This window comes from Eriocheir sinensis, unplaced genomic scaffold (genome assembly GCF_024679095.1).
Source record: "Eriocheir sinensis breed Jianghai 21 unplaced genomic scaffold, ASM2467909v1 Scaffold658, whole genome shotgun sequence".
Classification (NCBI taxonomy): Eukaryota; Metazoa; Arthropoda; class Malacostraca; order Decapoda; family Varunidae; genus Eriocheir; species Eriocheir sinensis.
Window position 1 is genome coordinate 61,373 of NW_026112007.1, and position 25,607 is coordinate 86,979.

General features: G+C 40.7%; 1 protein-coding gene and 1 long non-coding RNA gene across 4 annotated transcripts in view; both read left to right on the top strand.

The window, feature by feature from the left end:
* The first annotated feature begins 5,262 nt into the window (after positions 1–5,262).
* On the top strand, positions 5,263–16,461 carry LOC126993716 (mitochondrial outer membrane protein SLC25A46-like). 3 transcript variants are annotated; one of them, XM_050852898.1, is made up of 11 exons: positions 5,276–5,349; positions 7,226–7,522; positions 7,828–7,931; positions 8,318–8,496; positions 8,769–8,971; positions 9,586–9,722; positions 10,624–10,742; positions 11,376–11,517; positions 11,939–12,058; positions 14,242–14,292; positions 15,350–15,498. In XM_050852898.1, exons 2-10 carry the CDS (start codon positions 7,294–7,296, stop codon positions 14,278–14,280), a joined length of 1,272 nt encoding a protein of 423 aa, XP_050708855.1. In that variant the 5' UTR covers positions 5,276–5,349; positions 7,226–7,293; the 3' UTR covers positions 14,281–14,292; positions 15,350–15,498. The 3 variants fall into 3 exon arrangements, with proteins under 3 accessions (XP_050708854.1, XP_050708855.1, XP_050708852.1); XM_050852897.1 differs by lacking the exon at positions 14,242–14,292 and having other exon boundaries at positions 5,263–5,362; positions 15,350–16,461; XM_050852895.1 differs by lacking the exon at positions 14,242–14,292 and having other exon boundaries at positions 15,350–16,461.
* A 4,255-nt stretch (positions 16,462–20,716) lies between these two features.
* LOC126993717 (uncharacterized) overlaps positions 20,717–25,607 on the top strand; it is a 32,229-nt gene continuing 27,338 nt past the window's right edge. The window contains exon 1 of the long non-coding RNA XR_007748198.1: positions 20,717–20,864. This is a non-coding gene — a long non-coding RNA (uncharacterized LOC126993717). The remainder of the gene's footprint in view (positions 20,865–25,607) is intronic.

The window sequence follows — 25,607 nt, forward strand, 5'->3', positions numbered from 1 at the left end:
CGAGACAGATTTTCTTACTTTTTGGCGTTTTTTGATGATGATGATGATGATGATAATAACTGATAACACCGATGACAAAAATAATAATGATGATAAAGATGTTAATACTAATAAAGATGGCGGCCTAACACTTAAACATCCCGATTCTCGTGTACAGAAAACTTAATAATTATATGCGGCTCTCCTTTTCATCCTCTTTCTCTGCCGGCGACAACAATGCGGCAACAATTATCATATTAAAACCTTTTTTTCTGCTCCACGGAGAGTCGTTACTGCGAGAAAAAGTGAAAAAAAAGGGGGTGGGAATAATTTTACAGTGATGCGAAAAAAAAATCTGTATGATGCAAAGTTATGTGGGAAAAAAATCTTGGCGTGCGTGAGAGTCATCTTTCTGGGCGCATATATTAATAATTCACGCCTCCACACACACACACACACACACACACACACACAGGAAGGGAGGGGGGAAAAAGTGCATTCATTTCTTATGTGGTTCAAATTCTCTCAAAATTCGAAGCAAAAGGAATAAACAGAGAAGTCACACCTCCAACATCTGCGTTTGGATAATTTCGAGACGAGGAACAGAAGATGGAGGAGGAGGAAAAGGAGGAAGAGGAGGAAGAGGAGGAGGAGGAGGAGGAGGAGGTGAAGAAGAAAAAAACAGGAGGAGGAAAAAGAAGAGGACGAAGAGGGAGGAAGAGGAGGAGGAGAAATATAAGGAGGGATAATAATAATCATAACAACAATAATAATCATAATAATAATAATAATAATAATAATAATAATAATAATAATAATAATAATAATAATAATAATAATAATAACAATAATAACAACAACAATAATAATAGCTAGAGAGAAGAAGAAGAAAAAAAGAAAAAGAAGAAGACGAAGAAAAAAGAACAAGAAGAACAAGGAAAAGAACGAGGAGAAAACAAAAAAAAAGTAAAGAACAACAACAACAACAACAACAACAACAAGACTAGAAAGCATATAAGAGGTCAACGAACAGCAGGAGGAGGACAAGGAGGACAAGGAGGCAGAAGCAGAAGAGGAGGAGGAGGAGGAGAAGGAGGAGGCGCGATGCATTATGGGAAGGGCGGTGAACAATTTTGCTGCGAGAAATCTCCTAGTTGGCCTCATTAATAATAATACGAGAAGGAGGGGTCAAAGTCACTCTGGGGGGAGACGTAGACTATCCCCCCCCCCCCTCTCTCTCTCTCTCTCTCTCTCTCTCTCTCTCTCTCTCTCTCTCTCTCTCTCTCTCTCTCTCTCGTCATATCACATAATGAATTTTTAATATAACTTTTTTAATGCGCCGTAAAGTTTCCTACGCGAGACAAGTGAAGCGTGACCATTAGAGAACTCCTCCCCCTCTCCCCCTCTCTCTCTCTCTCCCTCCCTCTCTTTCCTCCATCTCTCCACTCTCAGTCACATCGCCATTTTCCCCTCACTTCCTCCCTCAGTTGCCTCTCCACTGGCCTGCCTCCTCCTCCTCCTCCTCCTCCTCCTCTTCTTCTTCTTCTTCGTCGTCTTCTTCCGCTAGTTAGACCGAGGGTTTCTGTCATTCTGAGAAGTTTGGTCCACGATTTGACCCAATCCTCCTCCTCTTCCTCTTGTTCCTCCTCCTCTTCCTCCTCCTCCTCCTGTCCCTTCCGACCTCCTTCCTCTGTTCGTTCTGGACTACTACTGTGTGGGTCTCCGTTTCTTTTTCTTCGTTATTTTTATTATTATTTTTATTATTTTGTGAAGTTTATAAGTTATTTGTAGTGTGTTTTGCTGTTATTTCTTTTTATACCAATATTGTCGCTGTTATTATTATTTTTTTTTTTTACTTTTTCTTCAGTCTCATCTCTTCTTTCTTTACTTCTCTTCCTTTTTCTCCATTTATTCCTTTCCTTTCCTCCCCCTTTTCCTATTATTTCCCTATTATTCCTTCTACACTTCGTATTTTCTCCTCATTCCCTCGTCTCATCATATTCTACTTCCTCATTTTACTTCTCCCTTCTTCCCGTTTTCCATCCTGCTCTACTTTCCCCTCTCGTCTCCTTCCCTACCCTACCCCCTCTTTTTTCCCCCTTTTTTTCCTCTGCTGCTGTTCTCCCCTCTCTCCCCTCGCTTTCTCCTTCTTCCCCTCCTCCCTCCCCTCTCTCCATTCCCTCCTCCCCCATCCTCCATCGCCTCTCTTCCCTCCTCTGCGGTCTCTCATTTCTTTGGCTTATAATTAAAATTTAGTGTAGGCTAATTTTTCACGTAGCGAGGTGGATGATGAAGGTCGAATGAGCAAGTTTTACTAATTAAACGTATGCAATTAATATCCATTCCTGAGAGCCAGCCACGGAGTCTCTCTCTCTCTCTCTCTCTCTCTCTCTCTCTCTCTCTCTCTCTCTCTCTCTTTTTCCGAATTTTGGGGGTCGGAAATGGCACAACTGTTGCAAGTGTTTAAGAGGCGAAGTGTGATTGTCGCTCTTTCAGAATTTCATATGACTATTTCTTCTATATAAATGAAAATGAATATCAGATAAGCACTTCGGTTTTGATGAAATATTGTATTGTCGCTGAAAAGAATGTGAATATTTGGTGTCTTCAGAAAATATTAGAAGAGAAAATATGAATTGATAAAGAAAAGAAAGGACGGTAGCAAGAGGGAGCCTAATCTGACTGAGGAAATGACGGAGATGCATAACTGAAATGACGCTTCACAATAGTTGAAATAAATCTTAAGTCACTTGACAAAGCAAATCGGATGTTATTCGGGCATCTCTTTGAGTCTATAGAGTAAACTTTGATATCTAAACATTTATTTTTCATCGTCACATCGAGGTTTTAATATGAAATAGTAAACTTAGGATATTCACGTTCGAAAAAAACAGTAGAATTGGCACAGAATGAAAGTGAAAAAAATATATCTCTGGAAAAAAGATTCAGTTGAAAGCCCCACCTTCCCATGTCGTTATTATTATTTTGCCTTGGCTTCCGTGGTTCATAATGGTGACGCCGTGTGGGTCGATGCTGTACTAAGTGTTGCTGTCTTGCTGATAACAGAAGAGTGGGTCACAACGTACACATAGGGAAGAGTCACCGATAAGCGTCAGCGCCAGACAGCTTACTTGGACCAGTCTTTCTGCCCCTGCCAACGACTCCCAAGTGTCGGTAAATATTTTCGTGTATTCATGTGCCAGTGGTGGGGTGTGTTTTCTGTTCTAAAACGTGAGTACTTGCTAACCTTTGCAAAGCTGTTAAGTCGTTTATCATTCATCGCAGACGCTGTTAAAAGTTAGTCAGGGTGATGTAAAGTTTCAATAAAATCAGAGCTATCCAATTATAATTATGTAATGTATATTAATATTTCACAGCTGTTAAATTGTATGTTATTAAATAGCCAGTCCTCATTTGACACACTAACTCCAAGCGAGGCGATTGGAGGCTATTGGTAACACAAGTTCACGACCACAGCCATTACGAGCCCTTTGTCTACAGTTCAATGTAATTCTCATCGAGTACTGCATATCTTTCAGCAACCAGTAGCATGGATTCATAATGACGTTCTACATTTATTTATTAATGGATACTACTGCATACTGTTCCTATGATTACGTAGCATTATATAGAACGAGATGATTAAAACATGAAACGACTGAACGAAGCCTCTGATGGCTCATGCCGTGTGTTCGTACGTGTGTTGCCCCGTGATAGCGTGAGCCGCCATCCAGAAAGGCGTCGACCCCGATGGGATTTTTTTTTTTTTTTTGTAACATCTACCCAACAGAAATCCGGCCCTTGTTATGTAGTTTCATTTACATATGTTTGTGCCCTTCACAATGATAAACTCGAGTTCCGTTAAGAGTTACATTGGGCGGAACTGCTGGTTGAGCTGGAGTTAGACTACACGACCATTGTTTATGTTCGAAAAGACCACTTCAGTTTATTATACAACCTTACCCCTGAAGAGGAAAACATGCCATGGTAGCTAATTTCGGTTTGTTAGTCTACGATACTGAATACTTATCAAATATAATGTAAGTATCATGTAGGGATTGCCATATCAACTAAATTAACCTATATGGGGAACACAAAACCCTCAAGAACATGCACTCATCAACGTAACGTAAATAAGAGTAAAGCTCACCGAATTATGAAGTGGAGGAGCAGGACCCACCGAGCACACACACACACACACACCCTACTCACATCAACACGTGTGCGGCCATAACAAGGATCCTGTCTGTCATTCCGAGGGGTTAAACATATGCAGACGCCGTGATGCTATTTCTGACATTGTTGATATGGCACTTAGACTCTTTATATGCACTTCGAGAGTTATCGTCACATAGACAATGATGAAATGATATGAACTGAGCATTTTATTCCTTGACCGTCCCAATGTTGAGTCTTTTCTGAGAGGCGCCCAAGCGGATAATTCAAACCCAAATAACTCGACACATATCTAAATAAGGATTAAATGCATAATAAGATACATAATACTCGAACAGTACCGGTATTATCGCCCCGTTGTGAAGTTACATAATACTCGGCCGCAGGGGCTTATGATAGATTGGGTACATCCTGAAGCGAAAACTCTTGGTCTTGGTCTTGGCGGCACGAGAGCAATACGGATTTGAGATGAGGTTATGTCAGACTTATTTGCATACATTCAACATGACAGGACCTTATATTAGCTGGAAAAACACACAACCATAATAGGGAATGACATGAGTTTAACCTGGCAACTCAGAATGAAGAATTTATTAGCTATTTATCTCTCCTTTATAGTTTAACGTTATAGCTGTTACTGACACTGTGCTTTGGGCGTTAATGCAGAGGAAAATACAAAAACGGTTCAGATATCTAGGGAAGGTCAGTCTTTACCCCCATACAGTTGAGTTGAGTTGTCGGTCAGGAGTTTTGCCTTTGTAACGGCACTTCCTGTATCTTTTTTCACTTTCTGGGTCTGTGGTTTGTCTCGGTCTGGGTCTTTTTTGTGTTTCCAAACTTCCGAACGTCTTCTCTTTCTTTATTTTATTTTCCCTTTTTCTGGCAACATGGTCAAGGGTTTCGCCTCACAATGCACCCAGTCTATCAAGCCCAACGCTACCAGATTGTCGTACTCAGCCTCATATTTACCGACTTCCGACCCAAAAACTGTCTCCTGGACCCCAATAACGAGATTTACTTATGATTATCGTTAAAATAGTTAATTCCTGATGTTTCTTGGCAATAGCTATGCGTCAGAAACCATTAAATACTATGTTTTGAGTACGATAATCTAGCAACGGTGCTAGTCCCGCCGCCGATCAGCTGACGGTGTTTACTTACGTCGTCTGCAGCGTTTTCCTCGAGGCCTCGCTAGTACAGTATTAGGGTAGTGTTTTATTAAGCCACACAGTCTTTCCTTTGGGCTACTATGTCATTCTTCACTGCCTTACTAGTTATTAAGTGTCGCTGAGTAGAAACAGTCGTTACGCCCTGGCATTGGCTGAAAGTGGCAACTCAGATTATCATGAATTTATGGGGATTTATTAGTTGCTTGTCTCTCCTTTATAGCTTAACATCACATTGAGCTCACAACTCCATCCATCACACTTACACTCTCCATAATTCAGACCTAGAATCAGTCCGCACACACTAGTATCTTGGTGTTCACCTCTCAACAAACTTGAAATTTAACACTCACATAGACCACATCAGTGCCACAGCCAGCAGAACACTGGGGTTCCTGAGTTGGAATCTACATAACAGCACACCTGACATTAAACACATAGCTTATGACACACTTGTGAGACCAACACTGGAATACTGCTCCACGATGTTGAATCCTTACACACACAGAAACATTGATAGGGTAGAACAAATCAACACCAAGGCGGCAAGGTTCATTACAAACACTTACACTTGAGCGCCTGGCATCACAACACGGATCAAGCAACAGATAAACATGGAACCTCTTCACTTACGCAGACAAGCACACAGACGTACACTTATGTACAAGATCACAAACACTCACATTGACATTGATCCACAAACATACCTACACAACGCAAACAGTCAACGTACTCGTAACACACACATCCATAAATACCAAACATATCACACTAACACCGACGCATACAAGCACTCATACTTCCCACGCACCATACATGACTGGAACGTCCTCCCTCATCAGATTTTAGACTGCGGTACCTTAGACTCATTCAGAAAACAAGTACACACTCACTGTGTGGTCTGTGTGGTCTGAATATCTATGTAAATCAAGTCCTAGGGCATAGCTTTACTATAATCATAAGCTTGCATCATGCCCCTACAGGACATTGATCTCTCCAAAACATTTTGATGTGTTTTTCTCTTGTGCCTGTAGTGTCCAGTTTCAGTACTCATGTTCCAGACACATGTTAATTTTGTAACACTACCTTATGAGCAGCCTTCCTATGGGTCTATATGATATCGGTAATTATCTATAATTACACCCAACTCACTTTGGTGGTTGACACTTTTAATGTGCTAATAACCTCCCCTCTCTGAGCATCCTCTCCCACTTCCATGTGCTAATCTTCACTCCAGTAACCGTTTCTGTCGCAAATTACTCATTAGCAAGATTTGTACAACTGATTGTGACGATAGTTTACTATTCATCATGTCAAGGTGGGGTTCCGTTAATTTAAGAGAATGCAGCTTGGCGTGTTGGCGGTGGCCTGCTCTGCCACTTTTTTTTGTCATTCTGTTCTCCTAACTTTCATATGTGTTCTGACCATTCCCATTTAGTGATTTTGATTATCCTCATTATGTTGTCTACTTTTATCTGTCCATTTATCCATTAGTCTCAAATAAAATGAGTAAACTTAAAGAACCACCAGTGTTCATGTCTGACTTAATGATACATTGCTTTCTTGGAGAACAGATTATACATCGGTGATATTTTTCTGTGACAAACTCTAACCTTCCCAGCATAACATGACATACCTAGGTTGATAGCCTATTACCACATCAGTAACAGTAGCCAAAGAAAATGATATACAACTAACCAAGCCTACCTGCCTAACCTAATCAGGGATGACCTATTACCACAGTCTTTTGAGTTCACATATAATTTTTGGGTGCTGTTTGGAGATGAGTAGACACTTCAAAATTCCATTAAATCAAGAGACCCTTTACCTAAACATCACCTCAAAAGAAAGTACACAACAGAATTCAGATTTTTGACATTCCTAACATGCTCCTAATGCTGCAGGTGAGCCAATGTAGACTAGGATGGAAGCTCAGCTGATGACTTGATGAGCCACAGGAAGGACAAGTAAAATGGCCGGCTTGGACGACTACCAGTTCTTCTCGACACTGAGGGAGAAGGACAACCCATTCTGGCAAAAAAATCCCGACGACAAGGAGCGGATGATGGACCCAATGGACCATTTCCGGCGACCCACAGAATTTCCTGAGAACCTCCTCAACCCCGTTCAGGGAACCCCAAATGCCCCGCCCCCAAAAGCCCCGGTCACAACACCCAGAAGTGACATTGAGAAAGCACACGGTCAGTTATAGGATCAAGGTTTCTTCTGCCTTTGATCATTCCACAGTAGTTACATCACTGACAGCTAATACTGTAGTGTTGATTATGAAAGTTAAGAGTTTGGATCAGTAGGAACCTATTCGTGTTTAATCTTTGTTTCCATCCACTCTATGCATCTTTTCATACCTTTCCAGCTGCCTGATGACTTTTTTTTTGCCACATAGTGCAGAGTGAAAGAATTAAATTAAAAGAATAGGTGCAAAATACCAGTTACTTCAATTAGTGATAAGGTTACCTTAAATATCTTTTCTGTTGTTTCTTTACAGATGTGCAGATGGAGAAGTATGGAGAATTATCCATCAATATCGTCAGTTTATGTGCGGAGAACTTACTTAGTCACCCATTCATTGTAGTTCGCAGACAGTGTCAGGTGATGGTTTTATAACAGACTAATGAATTATGTGCCTTTTTTTTCCACAAGTTCATGACGATATTTGTAAAATATTCCAGTAACTTTTCTTTCATGCTTTAAAGTAAAGTGTCACTAAAAAATAAGAGGTTCATATAATTTAAGAACAAAGAATGCTGTCTTTCTTCACCAGTCAGTTACATTCATTATCACTTTAGAATATGAAAATCCTTCCATTATTTCAATTAAAAATAGTCAACTTAATTCTGAGTTGTCATGTATAAACTTTACATGTCATGAAGATGATTGCACTTTCTGCTGAACAGATTTTTCAGTACTCCAACGTTCTGTATACCAGAGAATTCTAATTGGATCTGAATATCTAACTTCAACCTCATTTCCTACAGGTAAACATTAATAGCTATCGTTACCACCTCCTGCCCATCACCCTCGTGCCCGCCATAATCCACATCCAGGGCTGCCAGGGCTTCTCGGCATTCTGGAAGGGTCTGGGCTCGGTCCTAACTGTGCGGGGAATAACCCTTGGCTTGGAGGACTGCATCTCAAAGTTCACCCCATGGCCAAAGTGAGTGTAGAAGGCTCTGGGGGTCATGGCTAAGCTTTAATGTTACAAATTCATCAGTTGTCCTAAAATTCTGTTTTTGTGCATGCATCTTGTGTGTCCTGCAAGTAAAAGTTAATTGGTGATGCTACAAACAGCTAGGCACTACTATGCTTCTTTATAATTTTCACCTCCTGATGAGCTTACAAATAAACATATGATGAAGATGTCGAGACTGAATGGAGGTGGTGATGGTGATAACAATGCAAAAAATTAATATTAACTTCACTTTTCAGGGAAATCTCGCCACACAGTTCCCTCAAGACCATAGGGCAGCACCTCCTCCTGAAGTGCTCGGCCCTGGCCCTCATCACTCCTTTCTACAGTGCCAGCCTGGTGGAGACAGTGCAGAGCGAGATAGCGAGTGAGAAGCCCGGGGTGCTCGACGTCTTCAAGGAGGGGCTGACTCGGCTCCTCTCCTTCACCCAGCCACAGACGGGTGGGTGCTAGGTTATCAAATTTGTTTCTTATTGTGAACATGATCTCTTTAAATGCCAGAGTAGACTCTATGGGGATTGAACCTACTTGCAATGGGCACCCAATGGTGTTTATAAGCTTTTTTTTTTTCCCATGTAATTGCTGTCACCCTTGGCCTTTAAACCTTTCAATTTCCACATAGGCAGGCACTTATAAATTCAAACATCGTGGGAAAAAATATGCTTTCCCATGATATGCAATATTATTTTGAGCATACTCTAAATTTTGACTGTAGAGATAACCAAACTGAACAATATGTGAGGTTGGTTACATAGAGTAAAAAGTATTTAGTGTGACTGGTCTACAGAGCTGAATATGTACTACAGTCACCAAAATCAGAGTTTTAAGAAGGGGGGGGGTTCAAAGTTGCTTACTCATAAGAATTTCATGAAATGAGAGGAACTGCATAGGTGCATTTGTTCCAGTCAGACCTTGCCATCAACTCACAACAGCTGTATGAGAAGTAGCAGAATTATGTAAACATGCTTTCCCAGTGTCCAGAGCCATAGAAATTGTCATAATATTTCTGCTCCTCAAACTAAATGTAAGTCATGGTATAGATAATCTTTTCTTCAGGCCGTATGCTGCCCGTGTGGCTTCTCATCGTGCCAACCGTGACGCATGGGGTGCTGCAGTACATCATAGGCAATGCCGTGTCCACACTTACCTCGCAGGCGCTGAGGTATTACCACAGGCAGGACCAGCACAAGCAGGTGGGTGGCTGAGCTCCATTCATACGGCCAATCCTGAAACAGAAAATGTATATGTGATGTATAAAGATAAACAAAAGTGTCATTGATAGTAGAAAATAGACTTGCATTGAGAAATTAAATGATGAATTTTATATATAATCATAATTCTGCATGAAAATATCTTGACCTATGGATTCACCTTTATCTCTGATGCCTTGTACTCTCATGAAATTTCCTCCGAGGGGGTGGCCATGGCAGAAGCATCTTCAACTTTCCTTGCTCTGACACTCCCTATTAGCACATTTAGTCCACTTCTCTGGTAGTCTCTCCCTGACACCCTCTCTCTCAATCCCCCCAGCATATTATCTCTTGCAAAGTCATGCTCATCTATTTTCATCAAATGTTCAAACTATCTCAAGAGTACCATGCTTCCTGCAACTATTCAACTACTCCACAATCCACTCCCTTCGTTGTTACACCTTTACCAACATTTATCTTCAACTTTCTTCTCTTACATACCCTGTCAAAGTAATCCACAGTCCTCAATGGCATCCTCTAGTTCTCTTCCAACAACACAGTACCATATATCAGCTGAAAATATGCCAGTCACTAAGAACTGCTCCATACCTCACACTTTCAGCCTACCACCTAAATCCATTACACTGACTTTCATCTCTTATACAACCATCCATGTAATTATTGAACAGCCATAGTGACATAACACATCCTGCATGAATACCCTAACTCTCATTCAGCTCCCTGTTCAGATGAAGAAGCTTTGATTTCTTGAAGTATTTGAGAAGCCTGTCTCCTTGTGGTATTGTATATTTCCATTCTTTTTTTTTAATCTCTCCATCAAGTCTTCTTCAATACATAACTTTGTACTTAGGCTTGAATCAGCTTTATTTTGTTATTCTTGCAGGGAGCCGTGAGCAAAGAGTCTGGCTCGTTCCTTGATGCATCTGTCCGCCTCCAGTCAGCATTTATTGGTCACCTTGCCTCTGACGTGATTCTTTACCCTCTAGAGACCATCCTTCATAGGTCAGGTTCTGTGTTATTTCAAGTGACAGTGTGAGAGTCTGAGTTTGTTGCCACTCAAATTATTTTCAAGAGGATTGCATGGTATGTGGCAAGCATGTCCATGTTCAGAGAGGTGGACCGCCTTGCCTTGCATTGTCTAGTATGCCCTGCATTATCAGGGTTAGAATGTGCAAGAGCATTTAGCCAGAAAATATTTTATTGTGGTAGCTTGCCGCCATTAAGGATTGTTTGCAAGGCTGACACGTACAAGTGTGTATTGAGCCAAAACTAGTACTCATATTTTTGGGTAGCTAGATTTTTTTAATTTATGTCAACTGAATATCTGAAGCAGTTCTTATATTATGTAAATATACTAAGACAGTCTGTCAGCAAATATAAAATAAATAGTATTATAAAATCAGTAACTAAGTCATTTAGGGCTGACACAAGCCAGAACCATTCAATTGTTTGCCAGCACAGTAAGTCAGTCTGTCAGTAAAGGGAGCCATTACCCAGAATAACCAAGAAGTCAAATGAGTATAACAATGTTTAGGTTGTCAGTACAATACCCAGTCCTAATAAAAAGTCAATTAATATAGAGCAATCCAAGTTCATCTATTAGTCAGTCAGCCAACAAGAGAGCTTCTTCCACAGGCTCCACATGCAGGGTACGCGCACAATCATCGACAGCCTGGATGTAGGCTACGAGGTGAAGCCGATTCTCACCCGCTACGAGGGGTTCTTTGACTGCCTCAACACCACAGTACAAGACGAAGGAGTGCTGGGATTATTTAAGGTTCCTACGCCTCATGCATTTTGTTAAGAGGGCTACAAGTTTATTTTTATTAGATCAGTTTCCCATTAACAATTTCCACCTTTTACTGCAGTGAGAATAGGGTTGATTTGGGTTGACAGTCCCCACTTCAACACTTCTTTCCTTCAGATTTAAAGTTGTATCTCTTGCATATTTAAACTAGAGACAAGCTTGTGTAAGAATTGTTTGAATGATCAGTGGAAAAAGTGGGAGATTTCTTTTCCCTTTCATTAATCTTGTTCTTTTATATGTGGACCATCATCCTGTTAGGCATAAAAGCAGGAGATACTTGATGATAAAGGTAATATTCCCATTCTTACTGAAGGGTGGAATTCTTGACAGCTATCATGCTCTGCTATACACTTCCCCATAACAAAAGCCTCATCTCTCTGTGCTCCATCAGGGCTTTGGTTCCCTCTGCATCCAGTATGCCCTGTATGGTGCCGTGCTCAAGTTTGCACAAGTCATCATCCAGGAGGTTACGCTGGCCCTGGTGCCGCCCAAACCCAAGCTCAAGGTGCAGGTCAGTGCCACGCCTCGCTCACTCATCCCACTAACCGCAAAACAAAGTCTTGTCAAACGTCTTATTTTAAGCAATAATATCTGAATGCTTTAAAGATTTTTAGTGCTCATTTATTTAATACTCAATTTCTAAACCCCACTATAGGGTTACATATTATACTATTTAATTTACTAATGTTTAGAAGGATAATAAGTGGTAATAAGTGCTTCAATCTAATAGATACTTTACATGAATTTTCAAAGGATGAACCTTAGCATTCATGAACCTTACTTTTGAGAAGCAGCAGTAAAACAATAAAATTCATGTTCACACACTTCCTTCTTGCAAAGTTGATGCCTGTCATCTCTTTTTCTTTCATATGTTCCTACAGTCAGCCAGTTTCTCTAGCTGTCATTCTACCTGTCACCCTTTGCCTCTGACTCTTGAAAACCCTCTTTACAGCTCAACCATATTGTAACCCAACCACATCTGAACCATCTCTACTTTTAGCTTCCTGCTTCCTTTAGTACTGTATCATCCACTCACAAAAGATTATACATTAATGTCATCCCAACTGGGAATCAGATTAAGTAGCCAGATTATCTGGAGACGAATTTTGTCATTTTGATCCCTCTTAGTAAATATTCAAAGCCAATCTAGAGAGACTAAGAGAGAAAAATTTAATTAACTTGCCCACTCGCTGCAGGCAAGTACAGAAACATCTTTATTTGCCTCAGTTTTACAATAGACCCTTGATTATACAGACCCTAACTCTCCAAACTTTGTGTTTTACATACAACATTCTATATAATAGAAATTGCAATATACTTAAATTATTTGTTGTAGTTGTTGTTGTTGTTGTTTAAAGATTGCTTCCTCCTTAAAGTGGGGAGCACGGGTCTCTGCAAATTTATGGTGGCCCGTAGCAGGGTGCCGACAGACCGACTCTATTGGCTGACCTCAGCCGAGTCGACTAAGTCAGTCTGTTGATGAGGACTGGAATAATCGTTTGCTTAACCCCTTCACTCCGGTGACGCCGACGTCGGCATCCGACTGCGTCACTGTATGGAAAGGGTTAGTCCTCTTCTAAACCTCTTAATCCTCTTCCATTTCCTCTTAATCCTCTTCTAAACCTCTTCAGAGGAAATGGAAGAGGATTAAGAGGAATTTCAAGGAGGCTTGAGAGGTTTAGAAGAGGATTAATCCTCCTCCATTTCCTCTTGACCCTTTCCATACTGTGACACTGACGTCTGCGTCATGGATGGAAAGGGTTAAACGCCAACTTAAATTCTTAGTTAGTTTACTCAGTGGCAGCATTGTTTTGTTGTGCCTGGCCATGAACTTGAGGCCAGTGGAATTTTAATCAATATTTCTCCATTTTTAGTGTTACTTAAAATAATTTTTGTAACTAGCGAATGCTTGCAGGCCTGGCTTGGGTCAGCAGCAGCATTTGTTGCAGAAAATTTCTGTTGTTACTCAAAACTATTTAATATTTCATTTCTTACTTTATCTGGAAAATTTAAACACCTCTCATTTTATCATACATCCCCTTTCCCCATTAGTATGTGAAGTCAAAGGTCCACTGAATTTTACTTCCTGTGACAAGTAAATTACTCTGCAATTTCATGGCAGTTCAAGTCTCTCAAACATTTTATTATCTACATTCATGTCTTAGTTATTCCCTCACTCTTTGCAACTCGAATTCACTCTCTTTAGTTACCCCTTCCTTAAACCCTCCAATATACTATCTTATTCACTATTTCCTTTCTGCTCTTCACCTCTTATAATCTATGAAACCCCTAAACTCACTTGACTGACAACAGCTTGATTACAGACAATAATATGTGATACACCTTTTCCTGCAAATAATATTCTATTACATAGAAAGTAGCATACGTATAATGTTTCCCTTTAACATTGCACATGTTTCATCACTACCTCAGAGGCTGGATCAGTAGGCCAGCTCTTCTTGCTAGTCTAATGCTGCAGCTTAAGGAGCAACACAGAAAATAGACTAGCAGACTAACCTTTTTGCCGAGTGGTGGTATTTGAGATAAAATGCTGAAGTTACATTCAGAAGTAGCATGTACTAACCCTTAGTATGTTTGTGTCAATGCTGAAGTGTACTACTTAGAAGGAGCCCACAACCCATAATGCTGTATGTAAGTGATGTCCCTTGTCATAATGCTGCATCTTACACTCAGGAACAGCCTGTTCCCCTGCCTCCGGAACAAGGACAGTAGAGGGCAGCCTAGGTAAATAACAGCAGCCGTCACTTTGCACAAGCATTGCACCTCTTTGTTGCCTTGTGGATGAGGCCTGTTTGGTGTTGGCTTCTCAGCATATTTTGCATACACAGTTCTATTCACACTATACTTTTTCCTCATTGTTTTAACTGTATAATAAGAGTGGTTAATAGTGCAGGGTTCCATGAATTTATGTCTCACAACACACTTGAAAGTTATTTCTCAGTTATTTTTAATTGCTTTTCCCCACCACATGCTCTCTATTCATGTGGTATTACCTTCAAAGTGAAGTGACCTCCAGGCTCATAACACACCCAACAGCTTGCGTGTCTCGCTTTCTCTTGTCCAGCTTCATATTCATTATTTTGCTCCAATAATAAGAATTATTTTGAAACACAGATTTTCTAAACCCAGATCTCTTTGCATTACTAGATCTTAGATCTTAGTAGTAGTAAAAACAATAAATACAGTAGCAAATGAAAAGCATGACTAATAGTTTATCAAAGTAATTTTAGGGTTTAGTCTCTTCTGGTTTTCAACATACCTTCTGAATCTGGTGAAGGTCACTTGTGTTGCAGCCTAGAACTCTGTCCTTAGCAAAGTTTTCCCACTGGTTCAGTGTCTGTAGAGGAAGGGAAAACCTGTATGAATATCTGGCTTTCATGATATGAATTACCAATGTGAACTTTGCATGCAGGTGCTAAAGGTATACTAAAATACTGAAGAACAATGGCTTGATTATTTATTCCATTTCCAAGCTTTGTAAAAATGATTTTGATTCAGCATCCAAGTTAAGTAGTTCCATAATATTGCTGAATCTATCAGTACAAATATGCAAAAACTACTATTTGACCCCACATCAATGAACAAGCTATTTCTTCCTGGTTTCTTTCCCTAAAGTCTTGTGCCTCGGTCCTGCTGGGTATGGAATACCAAGACAAGAAAGAAAATAAAGTGGAGGAGGTAGTAGGGAAGAAAAATGACAGGTAAAGAAAGAAACATTACACCAATTCAACAAACAGACACATCTTTACTAGCCACTGATATCTTCCTCCCCCCCACCCAGGACCCAGTCACACCATTGGCCCCCAGCGCTCCCTACACCCCCATCTCCGCCGTGCATCCTGGAGTAGCCAGCCTCCACTCCTCGCCACTCCACCCCTCACGGCACCAGTATGGAGCCACACCAGGCAACAGAAAGACCCCAGCCTATGGTACACCAGGACGCAGGCCAGATGTTGACCTGCGGGCAGAGCTGGAGAAGCACAAAAGCAGCCTGAACTATGATGACTGATGTGCATGATGATAATTAAAAGAATACTAAGGACTTAATTTTTTTTAGTTTCTTGATGCATATTCTGATTTCTTTTCTTACTTTTACTGAAGATGAGATTTTTGTATTTACAGAATCTGAAGCCCAAATTAGGAGTTTAAAAGAGAGCCTACAGGGGCCACGGTGTGATCAGAAAGAGTTCAAAGATTCAGATGGTTGGATCAGTTTTGGCTTTGAGGTGTCTTCAAACTCACCTCCTCCATGACTTCTTTCCTCTCACTGTCTGTTTTATCTTCCTGGCACAAGGGTTCTCATTCTATTTGTTAATGAAGAATGGCAAAGGACTCCCCAGACAAGAAAAGCAAAGGCTGCTAGCTTTTAATCACAAATATTTTGCAAATGTTCTTAAAAGTGAAGCTCTTGTAATTATTGCGAGCATTTTAGGCTTGTTAAGTACGAAGTGTGTGTACAGGCATAGTGTTAGTGGACTGTTGATGCTCTTTGGAAGAAAGTTTTAAGTGGATGCACAGAAAAAACTGCCCATTATTTGAAACATTCCCAAAAGACTGAATAAGGGTAGATAAAAGTGTTATATTGAACTGCTAATGAGATTTTACCATTGGAAGCAGTTTGTCTACATACTTTAATCTGACTTAGGAATATTCTGAACACAAAAAAGTTGTATATTCTATTTTATTATGAAAATTTTATCTGCAACTTTAAGTAATTTCTGTAATAATGTATCAGATTATTTTCTTGTCCTTAAAACATACTTTGCCTTCCTTTTCAGATCCTATAGTGTATGTGAATACAAAATTATTTTCTTTTAGTATGTAAATTGTTTTTCTTAACAGGGAAGGTGTATGAAAATAGATGAAGTGTAAGATAAAGTATAATTCTGATAATAGGGTTTCCTTTAACAACCCATATAATGTACTAGCACCTACACAGTCCCACAGATTTACAGACAAGGATGATCAAGTAGCTTATTGAGATGGTCACAGCAATCCCTATTTTTTAATGATATATTGCAATGACTTATTTCAGCTTCTTTTCCTACTTGTTCAGTAGTGACAGCCTGCCCAAGCCTGCTCTACGACAGTGATCTGACAACTATTACTGTCTATATGACCAACTTGGCATGAGTGAGTCACTGCCATCCAGCTTGTAATTAATCATAAGTTTCGATATAATGCTTTTTACCATCTTGTGTGCTCTCCACATTTCTCACTCATTATCTCCTCGTTATCATTGCTCTGGAGCATTCAAGTGCTTCAGGTTATCACTTGCTCTCTCCATTCATTGTGGCTCATGACAAAAATCCTCATTGTTTCTATATTCTTGGATACCTTATTTCACTTGTTAAATATAGGGAGCTTAAAAGTGATTGGCCATGATGTAAAGTAAAATAATAATGGGGCAAAATATTTGAACATTGTGATTCTTGTTGGCCACTGTTTACTGCAGGCTATTGACGGGTTATTGGGGAACATGTCCATGATGACAAGGACAAAAGATAGTGTTAGATTACAGCACAACACAGCCAGAATAACAAAGGGACCAAACTCCTTGAGGGAATTTACCATTGACTTTGTTTCACATGGGTCAAATTATTTTTTATCTTTTTATTTTGTGGTTGGGGGGGGGGGGGATTATCTTGGGGTATTTTGTTTACTGGTTTATGAAATTTGTAAAATGGTAAACAAAAATGTACAAATTATTCCGCCCTTCATATGGTGATTCCTCTACAATATCCTCTGTCCCCGGGTCTTGTGTTGCTGTCTTCATTAAATTGTATTCTTTATGAGTAGAATATAAACAGACAAGAGGCTTAAGTGTACTACTACTTTCCTCTCCATGATGCCAACTAAAAATAAGTGAACACAGAAATTGTTTATGGATCACTTAATACATGGCAAAAAATTATGTATATTATTCAGTCCAATATGATTGATTACTGCACCTACACTAAGTTATATTGATTATGAATAATTACTCGTGTTGCGCTGGTTATAAATAATTACACCTATTTCCAACCCCTTATGAGCGATTGCGTGCACCACACCGTATTGCACTGACAACAACATTGATTGACTCCGCCAGGAATAGCTGCGCAGGAAGTGTTTACAGAAAGTGTTTACCGAGCACAGTCAGCCCGCCTCGGTAGACACCAACTCAACAAAACAATTACTATTATACATCACTTATTGGAGGAGAGTATCGAGACAGCTCTCCTCCCAAAATTGACTTATATTTTAGCCACTTCTGAACTTTTTTTTAATTTTTTTGTATAGGGAAAGTGTGCAGCGGGTGTGTGTCTCTCTCTCTCTCTCTCTCTCTCTCTCTCTCTCTCTCTCTCTCTCTCTCTCTCTCTCTCTCTCTCTCTCTCTCTCTCTCTCTCTCTCTCTCTCTCTCTCTCTCTCTCTCTCTCTCTCTTTTTTGCCCATGAGCTGCTTCCTTTACTGTAAAAAAAAATGATGGACAACAGCGTGACATGACACGATTTACTCTGTGTGTGTGTGTGTGTGTGTGTGTGTGTGTGTGTGTTTGTTTGTTCGTGTTTGGTCTCTCAGTAACACTTGGCCTGTATAAACACGAAAACATTGAACCTACATGTGAACGAAGTAAGGTGTGTGTGTGTGTGTGTGTTTGTTTGTTTGTTTGTGTTTGGTCTCTCAGTAATAACTCCTCCCTTTTCCTTTGTTGTTTTACTTGCAACAATAAACTATCAATCAATCAATCAATCAACTTGGCCTGTATAAACGCAACACAATGAACCTACATGTGAGCGAGCTAAGGTGTGTGTGTGTGTGTGTGTGTGTGTGTACCCACGGACGGCGTTACACAAATCTCAGTAAATTGTGTTCGATCCTTATTGATGGATTGTTCCGGGAAGACATGCGGCGCTCAAGAAGGTTCCAATCCTACTCCTTTTCCAGCGTTGAATCTCCATAAATAAATAAGTGGAGCGAGAGAGAGAGAGAGAGAGAGAGAGAGAGAGAGAGAGAGAGAGAGAGAGAGCATATTTTCACTACTGTACTATAAATATTTTTGTTAACCAAATTGTGTTGTTTATAATCTCTGGCGTAAAAAAAAAGTATACGTAAAATAAGAGAAAGTAGACACAGTAGTAGTAGTAGTAGTAGTAGTAGAAATAACAACAAAAACACTCATTGATCTCCTAGTCTCCAATATTGACCCTGACAGCTTAATTTCATACTCTTTTCCTCTCCTTAATATAACACACAGGAAGGATCGAGTTACGTCTAAATATAATATAATCTCCGTAGAGCGGCTTAAGGAGGAGGGCCTATACCTGATATCAAGGGGGAGGGGAGGAGAGAGGAGGAGGATCGGGGGCACGCAAAGAATTAATTAGAAACCTTCGTGCTGGCCGGAGTCTGTACAAGCAGGACGCATGATAGGAAAATACGCGCCCTGCCTGCTGATGCGTTTTCATAATCTGCACGTGTCCTCTCTCTCTTTCTCTTTCTCTTTCTCTCTCTCTCTCTCTCTCTCTCTCTCTCTCTCTCTCTCTCTCTCTCTCTCTCTCTCTCTCTCTCTCTCTCTCTCTCTCTCTCTCTCTCTCTCTCTCTCTCTCTCTCTCTCTCTCTCTCTCTCTCTCTTCTGTGGTTACAAAATCTTTAATATAAGTAAAGTACAGATGTCTATGTAACGCCTAAGGTCCAATTGCTACTTATTATTGTTTCATTTACGTTTTTTTTTACAGTAAAGGAAGCAGCTCAAGGGCTTAAAAGAAAGAGAAAAAGAGCCCCGCTAATCACTGCCCCTATAAAAGAATGTAGGCCTACCATAGCTGGGCACGATAACAGAAAACCTTATTCCCTATAACCGATAACTGATAATGGAAAACCTTATCAGTGATAACCGATTTTCGTTAACTGGAGACAAATATAGGTGATAACCGATACCCGATATATATTTAAATTAGTAGCGGATGGCCGATAACCCGACTTTGTTATCAGAGATAAAGTATCGCGATACCTTATCACGTTAACCCCCAGCTATGCGCGATACCTTATCGCGTTAACGCCCAGCTATGAGGCCTACTATAGACGAGTGGGCAAAAGAGAGGTCAATGTCGGGTGTTAGCTTTAGTTTTGTCTATCTATTTCCTTATCCATTTTTATCCAGGCCGTCGCGAAATCTTAAATGTAAATAATATGCTGGTGTCTATATAACGTCTACGGTTCGACTCCTATTTATTATGTTTTATCCACCGTGGTAGTTGAAGTTCTGTCGATATATCTCTTTACCTACTTTTATTCAGGCCGTCGCGAAATCTTAAATACAAATAATATGCTGGTGTCTATATAACGTCTACGGTTCGATTCCTATTTATTATGTTTTCTCCACCGCGGCTGTTGAAATTTGTCGATATACCTCTTCACCTACTTTCATCCAGGCCGTCGCTCTCTCCTATGTCCATCTTAGAATCGTGATGTGAATGTTGGTTCCCTCTAAGCTTATCGACAACCCTGATAACAGTCTTGTAATCCTCTTAGAACGATTTTGTTTTAGCGAGGGAGAGAAAGACGGTCAAGGGACAGCACGGGGAGATAAGGGCGGGAGAGAGAGGGAGATAAAGAAGGAGGATGGGAAGGGAAGGGAAAGGTGGGGAGGGTGCATGGAAGGGTAGGGAGAGGGAGATAAAGAAGGGGGAAGGGAAGGGTGGGAAGGATGGACATGGAAGGGCGGGGAAGAGGGAGATAAAGAAGGGGGAAGGGAAGGGTGGGTGAGGTGCATGGAAGGGCAGGGAGAGGGAGATAAAGAAGGGGGAAGGGAAGGTTGGGAAAGGTGCATGGAAGGGCAGGGAGGAAGATAAAGAAGGGGGAAGGGAAGGGTGGGAAGGATGGACATGGAAGGGCAGGGAGAGGGAGATAAAAAGGGGGAAGGGAAGGGTGGGAGAGGTGCATGGAAGGGCGGGTGAGAGGGAGATAAAGAAGGGGGAAGGGAAGGGTGGGAGAGGTGCATGGAAGGGCGGGGGAGAGGGAGATAAAGAAGGGGGAAGGGAAGGGTGGGGAAGGTGCATGGAAGGGCGGGGTAGAGGGAGATGAAGAAGGGGGAAGGGAAGGGTGGGAGAGGTGCATGGAAGGACGGGAGGGAGGCGGCGGGAGGTAGAAGGTAAGCTTGTGAGGTGAGATGCTTGTCAGTGTGTGTGTGGCTGTCGTGGTGTGCGGGCGCGCCACAGCAGGGCCAGACAGGTGATTACAGGTGTAGCTCGCGCGTGGCACCATACAAGGACAATACAAGAGAACCAGTGACACGATTACAGGAGAGATAACGAGTATGGAATCTTTAAGTTACTTTTTAATTATTTACCTGTTATTTCAGCTGATTGGAAAGGCTCAGGGAGAAATACCCACTCCGGAATATTTAAGCGAAGTCTGCGGATTTGTTTTCAGTTTCCCCTCGCGAACGCACCGGCTAAGGAGTCTTCTTTTATTCACTTTTTATTGTTTATCTACGTTATTTCAGCTGATGGGAAAGGCACGGTGAGAAATACCCACTCCGGAATATTTAAGCGAAGTCTGCGGATTTGTTTTCAGTTTCCCCTCGCGAACTATGGCTATGGAACGGCTATGGAAACTTCGTGTACTTACTTCTCTTTTATTATTTGTCTATGTCGCTTTAGGCTAGTGGGAAAAGTACAGGGATGAATATACGCACACCAGAATAGGCGAGCGGTGTCCGGATCTGTTTTCACTTTCCCTTGGCGAACGCACCAGCTCATTCCAGATAAGAGAGGCTTGGTCAGGTAGGTCTTGCATCACTAGTGTGTGGAACAGTTATATACCAGGCCACCGACACGATTACAGCTAGGGTACAGTACCGCTCGATCGTCCCTCTTATAGCTGGAACAATCATGACCATATCCTTAAACCTATCCTCATCTTAGTACACACATTCGACAAGGCTTTCCTATAGAGGTCATGGTGGACATTTCCGTGCGTACTTTTGCGATGAAGCTGCTGTACTATGAACGTGGAAAACACTCACAAGAACCCGGTTAATCTCCTTTTTGACCTTTGATAGTAGATGATGTGAGAGGCGGACCCGTATATATATAGGAATATTGACCTTCCTCTCCCGCTTAAAGATAAACAAGTAGGTATGCGAATGAATAAATGAATGGGTTACTTTTAACATGTTTGAGGGTTGTTTTGCATAAGCCTTCAGGAGGTGAAATATCGACTATTCCTCTTCAGATAAAAACACATTGGGTCGTATTTTAAAACATTTCGTGGCCCAAGTTCACGTATTTGATAAGGCTTTCGTATGACTTGAGGGCATTTCCAGGAGTAGTTTTATGACCCTGGTGATAGTTTGACCATTCCTCAGTAGCATGAGCCTAAAAAAACACTCATTAAAACCCGATCGATCCCTTCTTTGACCCTTAGAAATAGCTGATATGAGAAGCAAAAGTGTCTTATATTATCGGCCACTGGGAGTAAGGTAATCTAAAAGCACTCCAAAATTTGTACCCATAAGTCACACTGTACTAGGCATGGCAGCGACGAGTGAGTCCGCGTGCGTCCGCCATGCAGTAACCCGAGCCCGGAATCTACGTCAACTAGTCATGCGCGACGTGACGGAGCCGGCCACGTGTATGAGCGCCTACAGAACGACTTCCCGCATGTGTTTAGCCCCCGTCACCCCGGCAGTGTTTCCTTTCCTTATGCGTCGAGTGTCGAACTCCACACTGCGAGGCGACGCGAGCATGACAGACAGCCGAGACTCAAGGTCACTCCACGCCGCCCCGCGCTTGTGTTGAATACCTTATAGTTTCGTGTATAGGTTAATCTCTGGCAAACGTCGTATCCACTATGGCTCCCTATGAAGAATTACACTGAGGGATGATGTAAACCTTTCAGAAAAAAATTAATTTAACCTATCCTTATAAAAAAGTTCGAAATACCTAACCATGCAAATAACAGTTAGAATGTGTACGTTAATAGTAGTATATACTGAATGTTAGCTAATTTGCATACTTCACCTTTCCAATCAGTATTCTTCTCAAAAAATATATCTACACTGAAGAATTACTGAGCCAAGGTAACCGAAGGAAAATACAGCCAACATAATTAAGTTTACATAATTATGACACTTTATATTGGCATTTCATTTATACCACACCACAATTTTTCAGTCCTACTTATGGTTAATTATATTTTTATCCCGCTATGAGTACTAAATGGATGAGTGCGTACGAGTTGGTAAATATACGCTACAGGGACAAGGCGGCGTAATGAGTATCGCATGGCACCTGCGAACTGCATGAACACCCTCACTCGCATCACGTGACCCGGAAATATCATAAACGCGATCTAAAAACCCTGATGAATGAATGCACAAAACATGCGGTTGTCGTGCGGCGAGTGTGTCAGGTGGCAATATTCTGTACGATGACCCGGGATGGTAAAAAGAAAACAACAACTGACAGTCTTTTAGCGTGCACTGAGCCTTAAGTACTGCTGACCTAGTTTCGGTACCTCTTTTTTCACTATCTGTCTTTTTTATTGCTTCTTGAGTGGGATGACAAGCACTTCCTTTCTCTATTAATGTATCTTCTTTCAACAATGACCAGCGGACGAAAAAAAAAGTACTGAAACCCCTTAGCGTGCACCGAGCCTTTGATATTGCTTTAGTATTTCGTTTTTACTATCCCTGTAATTTTTTTCTACATTCCTGCTTGGTTGGGATGACAAAAAACTTCCTCTCTCTGTTCCGGTATTTTCTTTCAGCAATGTAAAGAATCTATTGCTGTATTTTCCTTCAACAATGTAAGGAATCTATTGCTGTATTTTCCTTCAACAATGTAAGGAATCTATTGTTGTATTTTCCTTCAACAATGTAAGGAATCTATTGCTGTATTTTCCTTCAACAATGTAAGGAATCTATCGCTGTATTTTCCTTCAGCAATGTAAGGAATCTATCGCTGTATTTTCCTTCAGCAATGTAAGGAATCTATTGCTGTATTTTCCTTCAACAATGTAAGGAATCTATCGCTGTATTTTCCTTCAGCAATGTAAGGAATCTATTGCTGTATTTTCCTTCAACAATGTAAGGAATCTATTGTTGTATTTTCCTTCAACAATGTAATGGAAATCTATCGCTGTATTTTCCTTCAACAATGTAAGGAATCTATTGTTGTATTTTCCTTCAACAATGTAATGGAAATCTATCGCTGTATTTTCCTTCAACAATGTAAGGAATCTATTGCTGTATTTTCCTTCAACAATGTAAGGAATCTATCGCTGTATTTTCCTTCAACAATGTAAGGAATCTATTGCTGTATTTTCCTTCAACAATGTAAAGAATCTATTGCTGTATTTTCCTTCAACAATGTAAGGAATCTATTGCTGTATTTTCCTTCAACAATGTAAAGAATCTATTGCTGTATTTTCCTTCAACAATGTAAGGAATCTATCGCTGTATTTTCCTTCAACAATGTAAGGAATCTATTGCTGTATTTTCCTTCAACAATGTAAGGAATCTATTGCTGTATTTTCCTTCAACAATGTAAGGAGTCTATTGCTGTATTTTCCTTCAACAATGTAAAGAATCTATCGCTGTATTTTCCTTCAACAATGTAAGGAATCTATTGTTGTATTTTCCTTCAACAATGTAAGGAATCTATCGCTGTATTTTCCTTCAACAATGTAAGGAATCTATTGCTGTATTTTCCTTCAACAATGTAAGGAATCTATTTCTGTATTTTCCTTCAACAATGTAAGGAATCTATTGCTGTATTTTCCTTCAACAATGTAAGGAATCTATTGCTGTATTTTCCTTCAACAATGTAAGGAATCTATTGCTGTATTTTCCTTCAACAATGTAAGGAATCTATTGCTGTATTTTCCTTCAACAACGTGAAATAATCTATCGCTGTATTTCCTTTCAACAATGTAAAGAATTTGTTGCTGTATTTTCTTTCAACAAGGTATAAGAATCTTGTGCTGCATTTTATTTTGACAACGTAAAGAATCTATTGCCTTTTGTTCTCTCAACTATAAAAAAAGACTAAACACTCTGGGAATGGTAATTAGCGGGCTTTTTTTATCTCTACACTCTTAGTTGCCCTTGAGCCGTCTTCTTTGTTGTAAAAAAAAAAAAAACTATCATAATTCAGCGTGATAAGCGGCAATATATGTGCTGAAGGGGAAAAATGTACTGGGGGGAGGGGGGGGTAGGGGGGGGGGGAATAACGTGAACGGTCTCTATCTAAGCTTCCGTGTTCTACCTTTAATTTTTTTTATAGCAAGGGAGGCAGCTCAATGGCAAAAAACAAACAAACAACAACAACAAAAAAAAAAACCCCGCTAGATGCTGATCCGAACAGAAGCAAAAAGGAGAGGCCGGAACACACTCACTTGTCACCACAACACACCAACACTAACAATTACACTTCATTCACTTCCCTTACCTGCACACCCGGCTCCCCCGTCCCCCCAACAGCCAACACAAATATGCGTGTTATGCTCCTGAAAAGTGACCTGCGCATTATTGTCCAGATCCAGATCCAGAAGAGGGACAATTTTCGGGTGGAGAGGTGTCTTGATATTCTCTGTTTACCTCATTTTTTCCCTCTCTCAATGTACAGACCCATAACACCGGGGGGCCAATATATCCAGAAAGCTGCGGGGGGTCAGTTAGTGGCGCGGACTAATCTTTTTTATAGTGTCTCCGTGATCCCTATTTCTGCTTTGCTCATGCTGTCCCTTCATCCCCCCTCCCCTCAGCAACGTTGCCAGATTGTCGTACTCAGCCGATCATATTTCCCGACTTCTTAACCCTAAACTGTCTTCTGGGCTCCAGTAACGAAAAAATAAAAGAGTTAGATCCTGATGTTTTTTGGCAATAGTTCGCGTCAGAAACCAGTAAATACTATGCTCTGAGTACGACAATCTGGCAATGGTGCCCCTCGGTGCTCCCCTTGATATAACTCACAGAAGGTTAGGCTAATGGAACGATGATACTGTAAACTCGGTGTATAGGTTGGTAAAAAAAATAGTATCTCCGACTATCC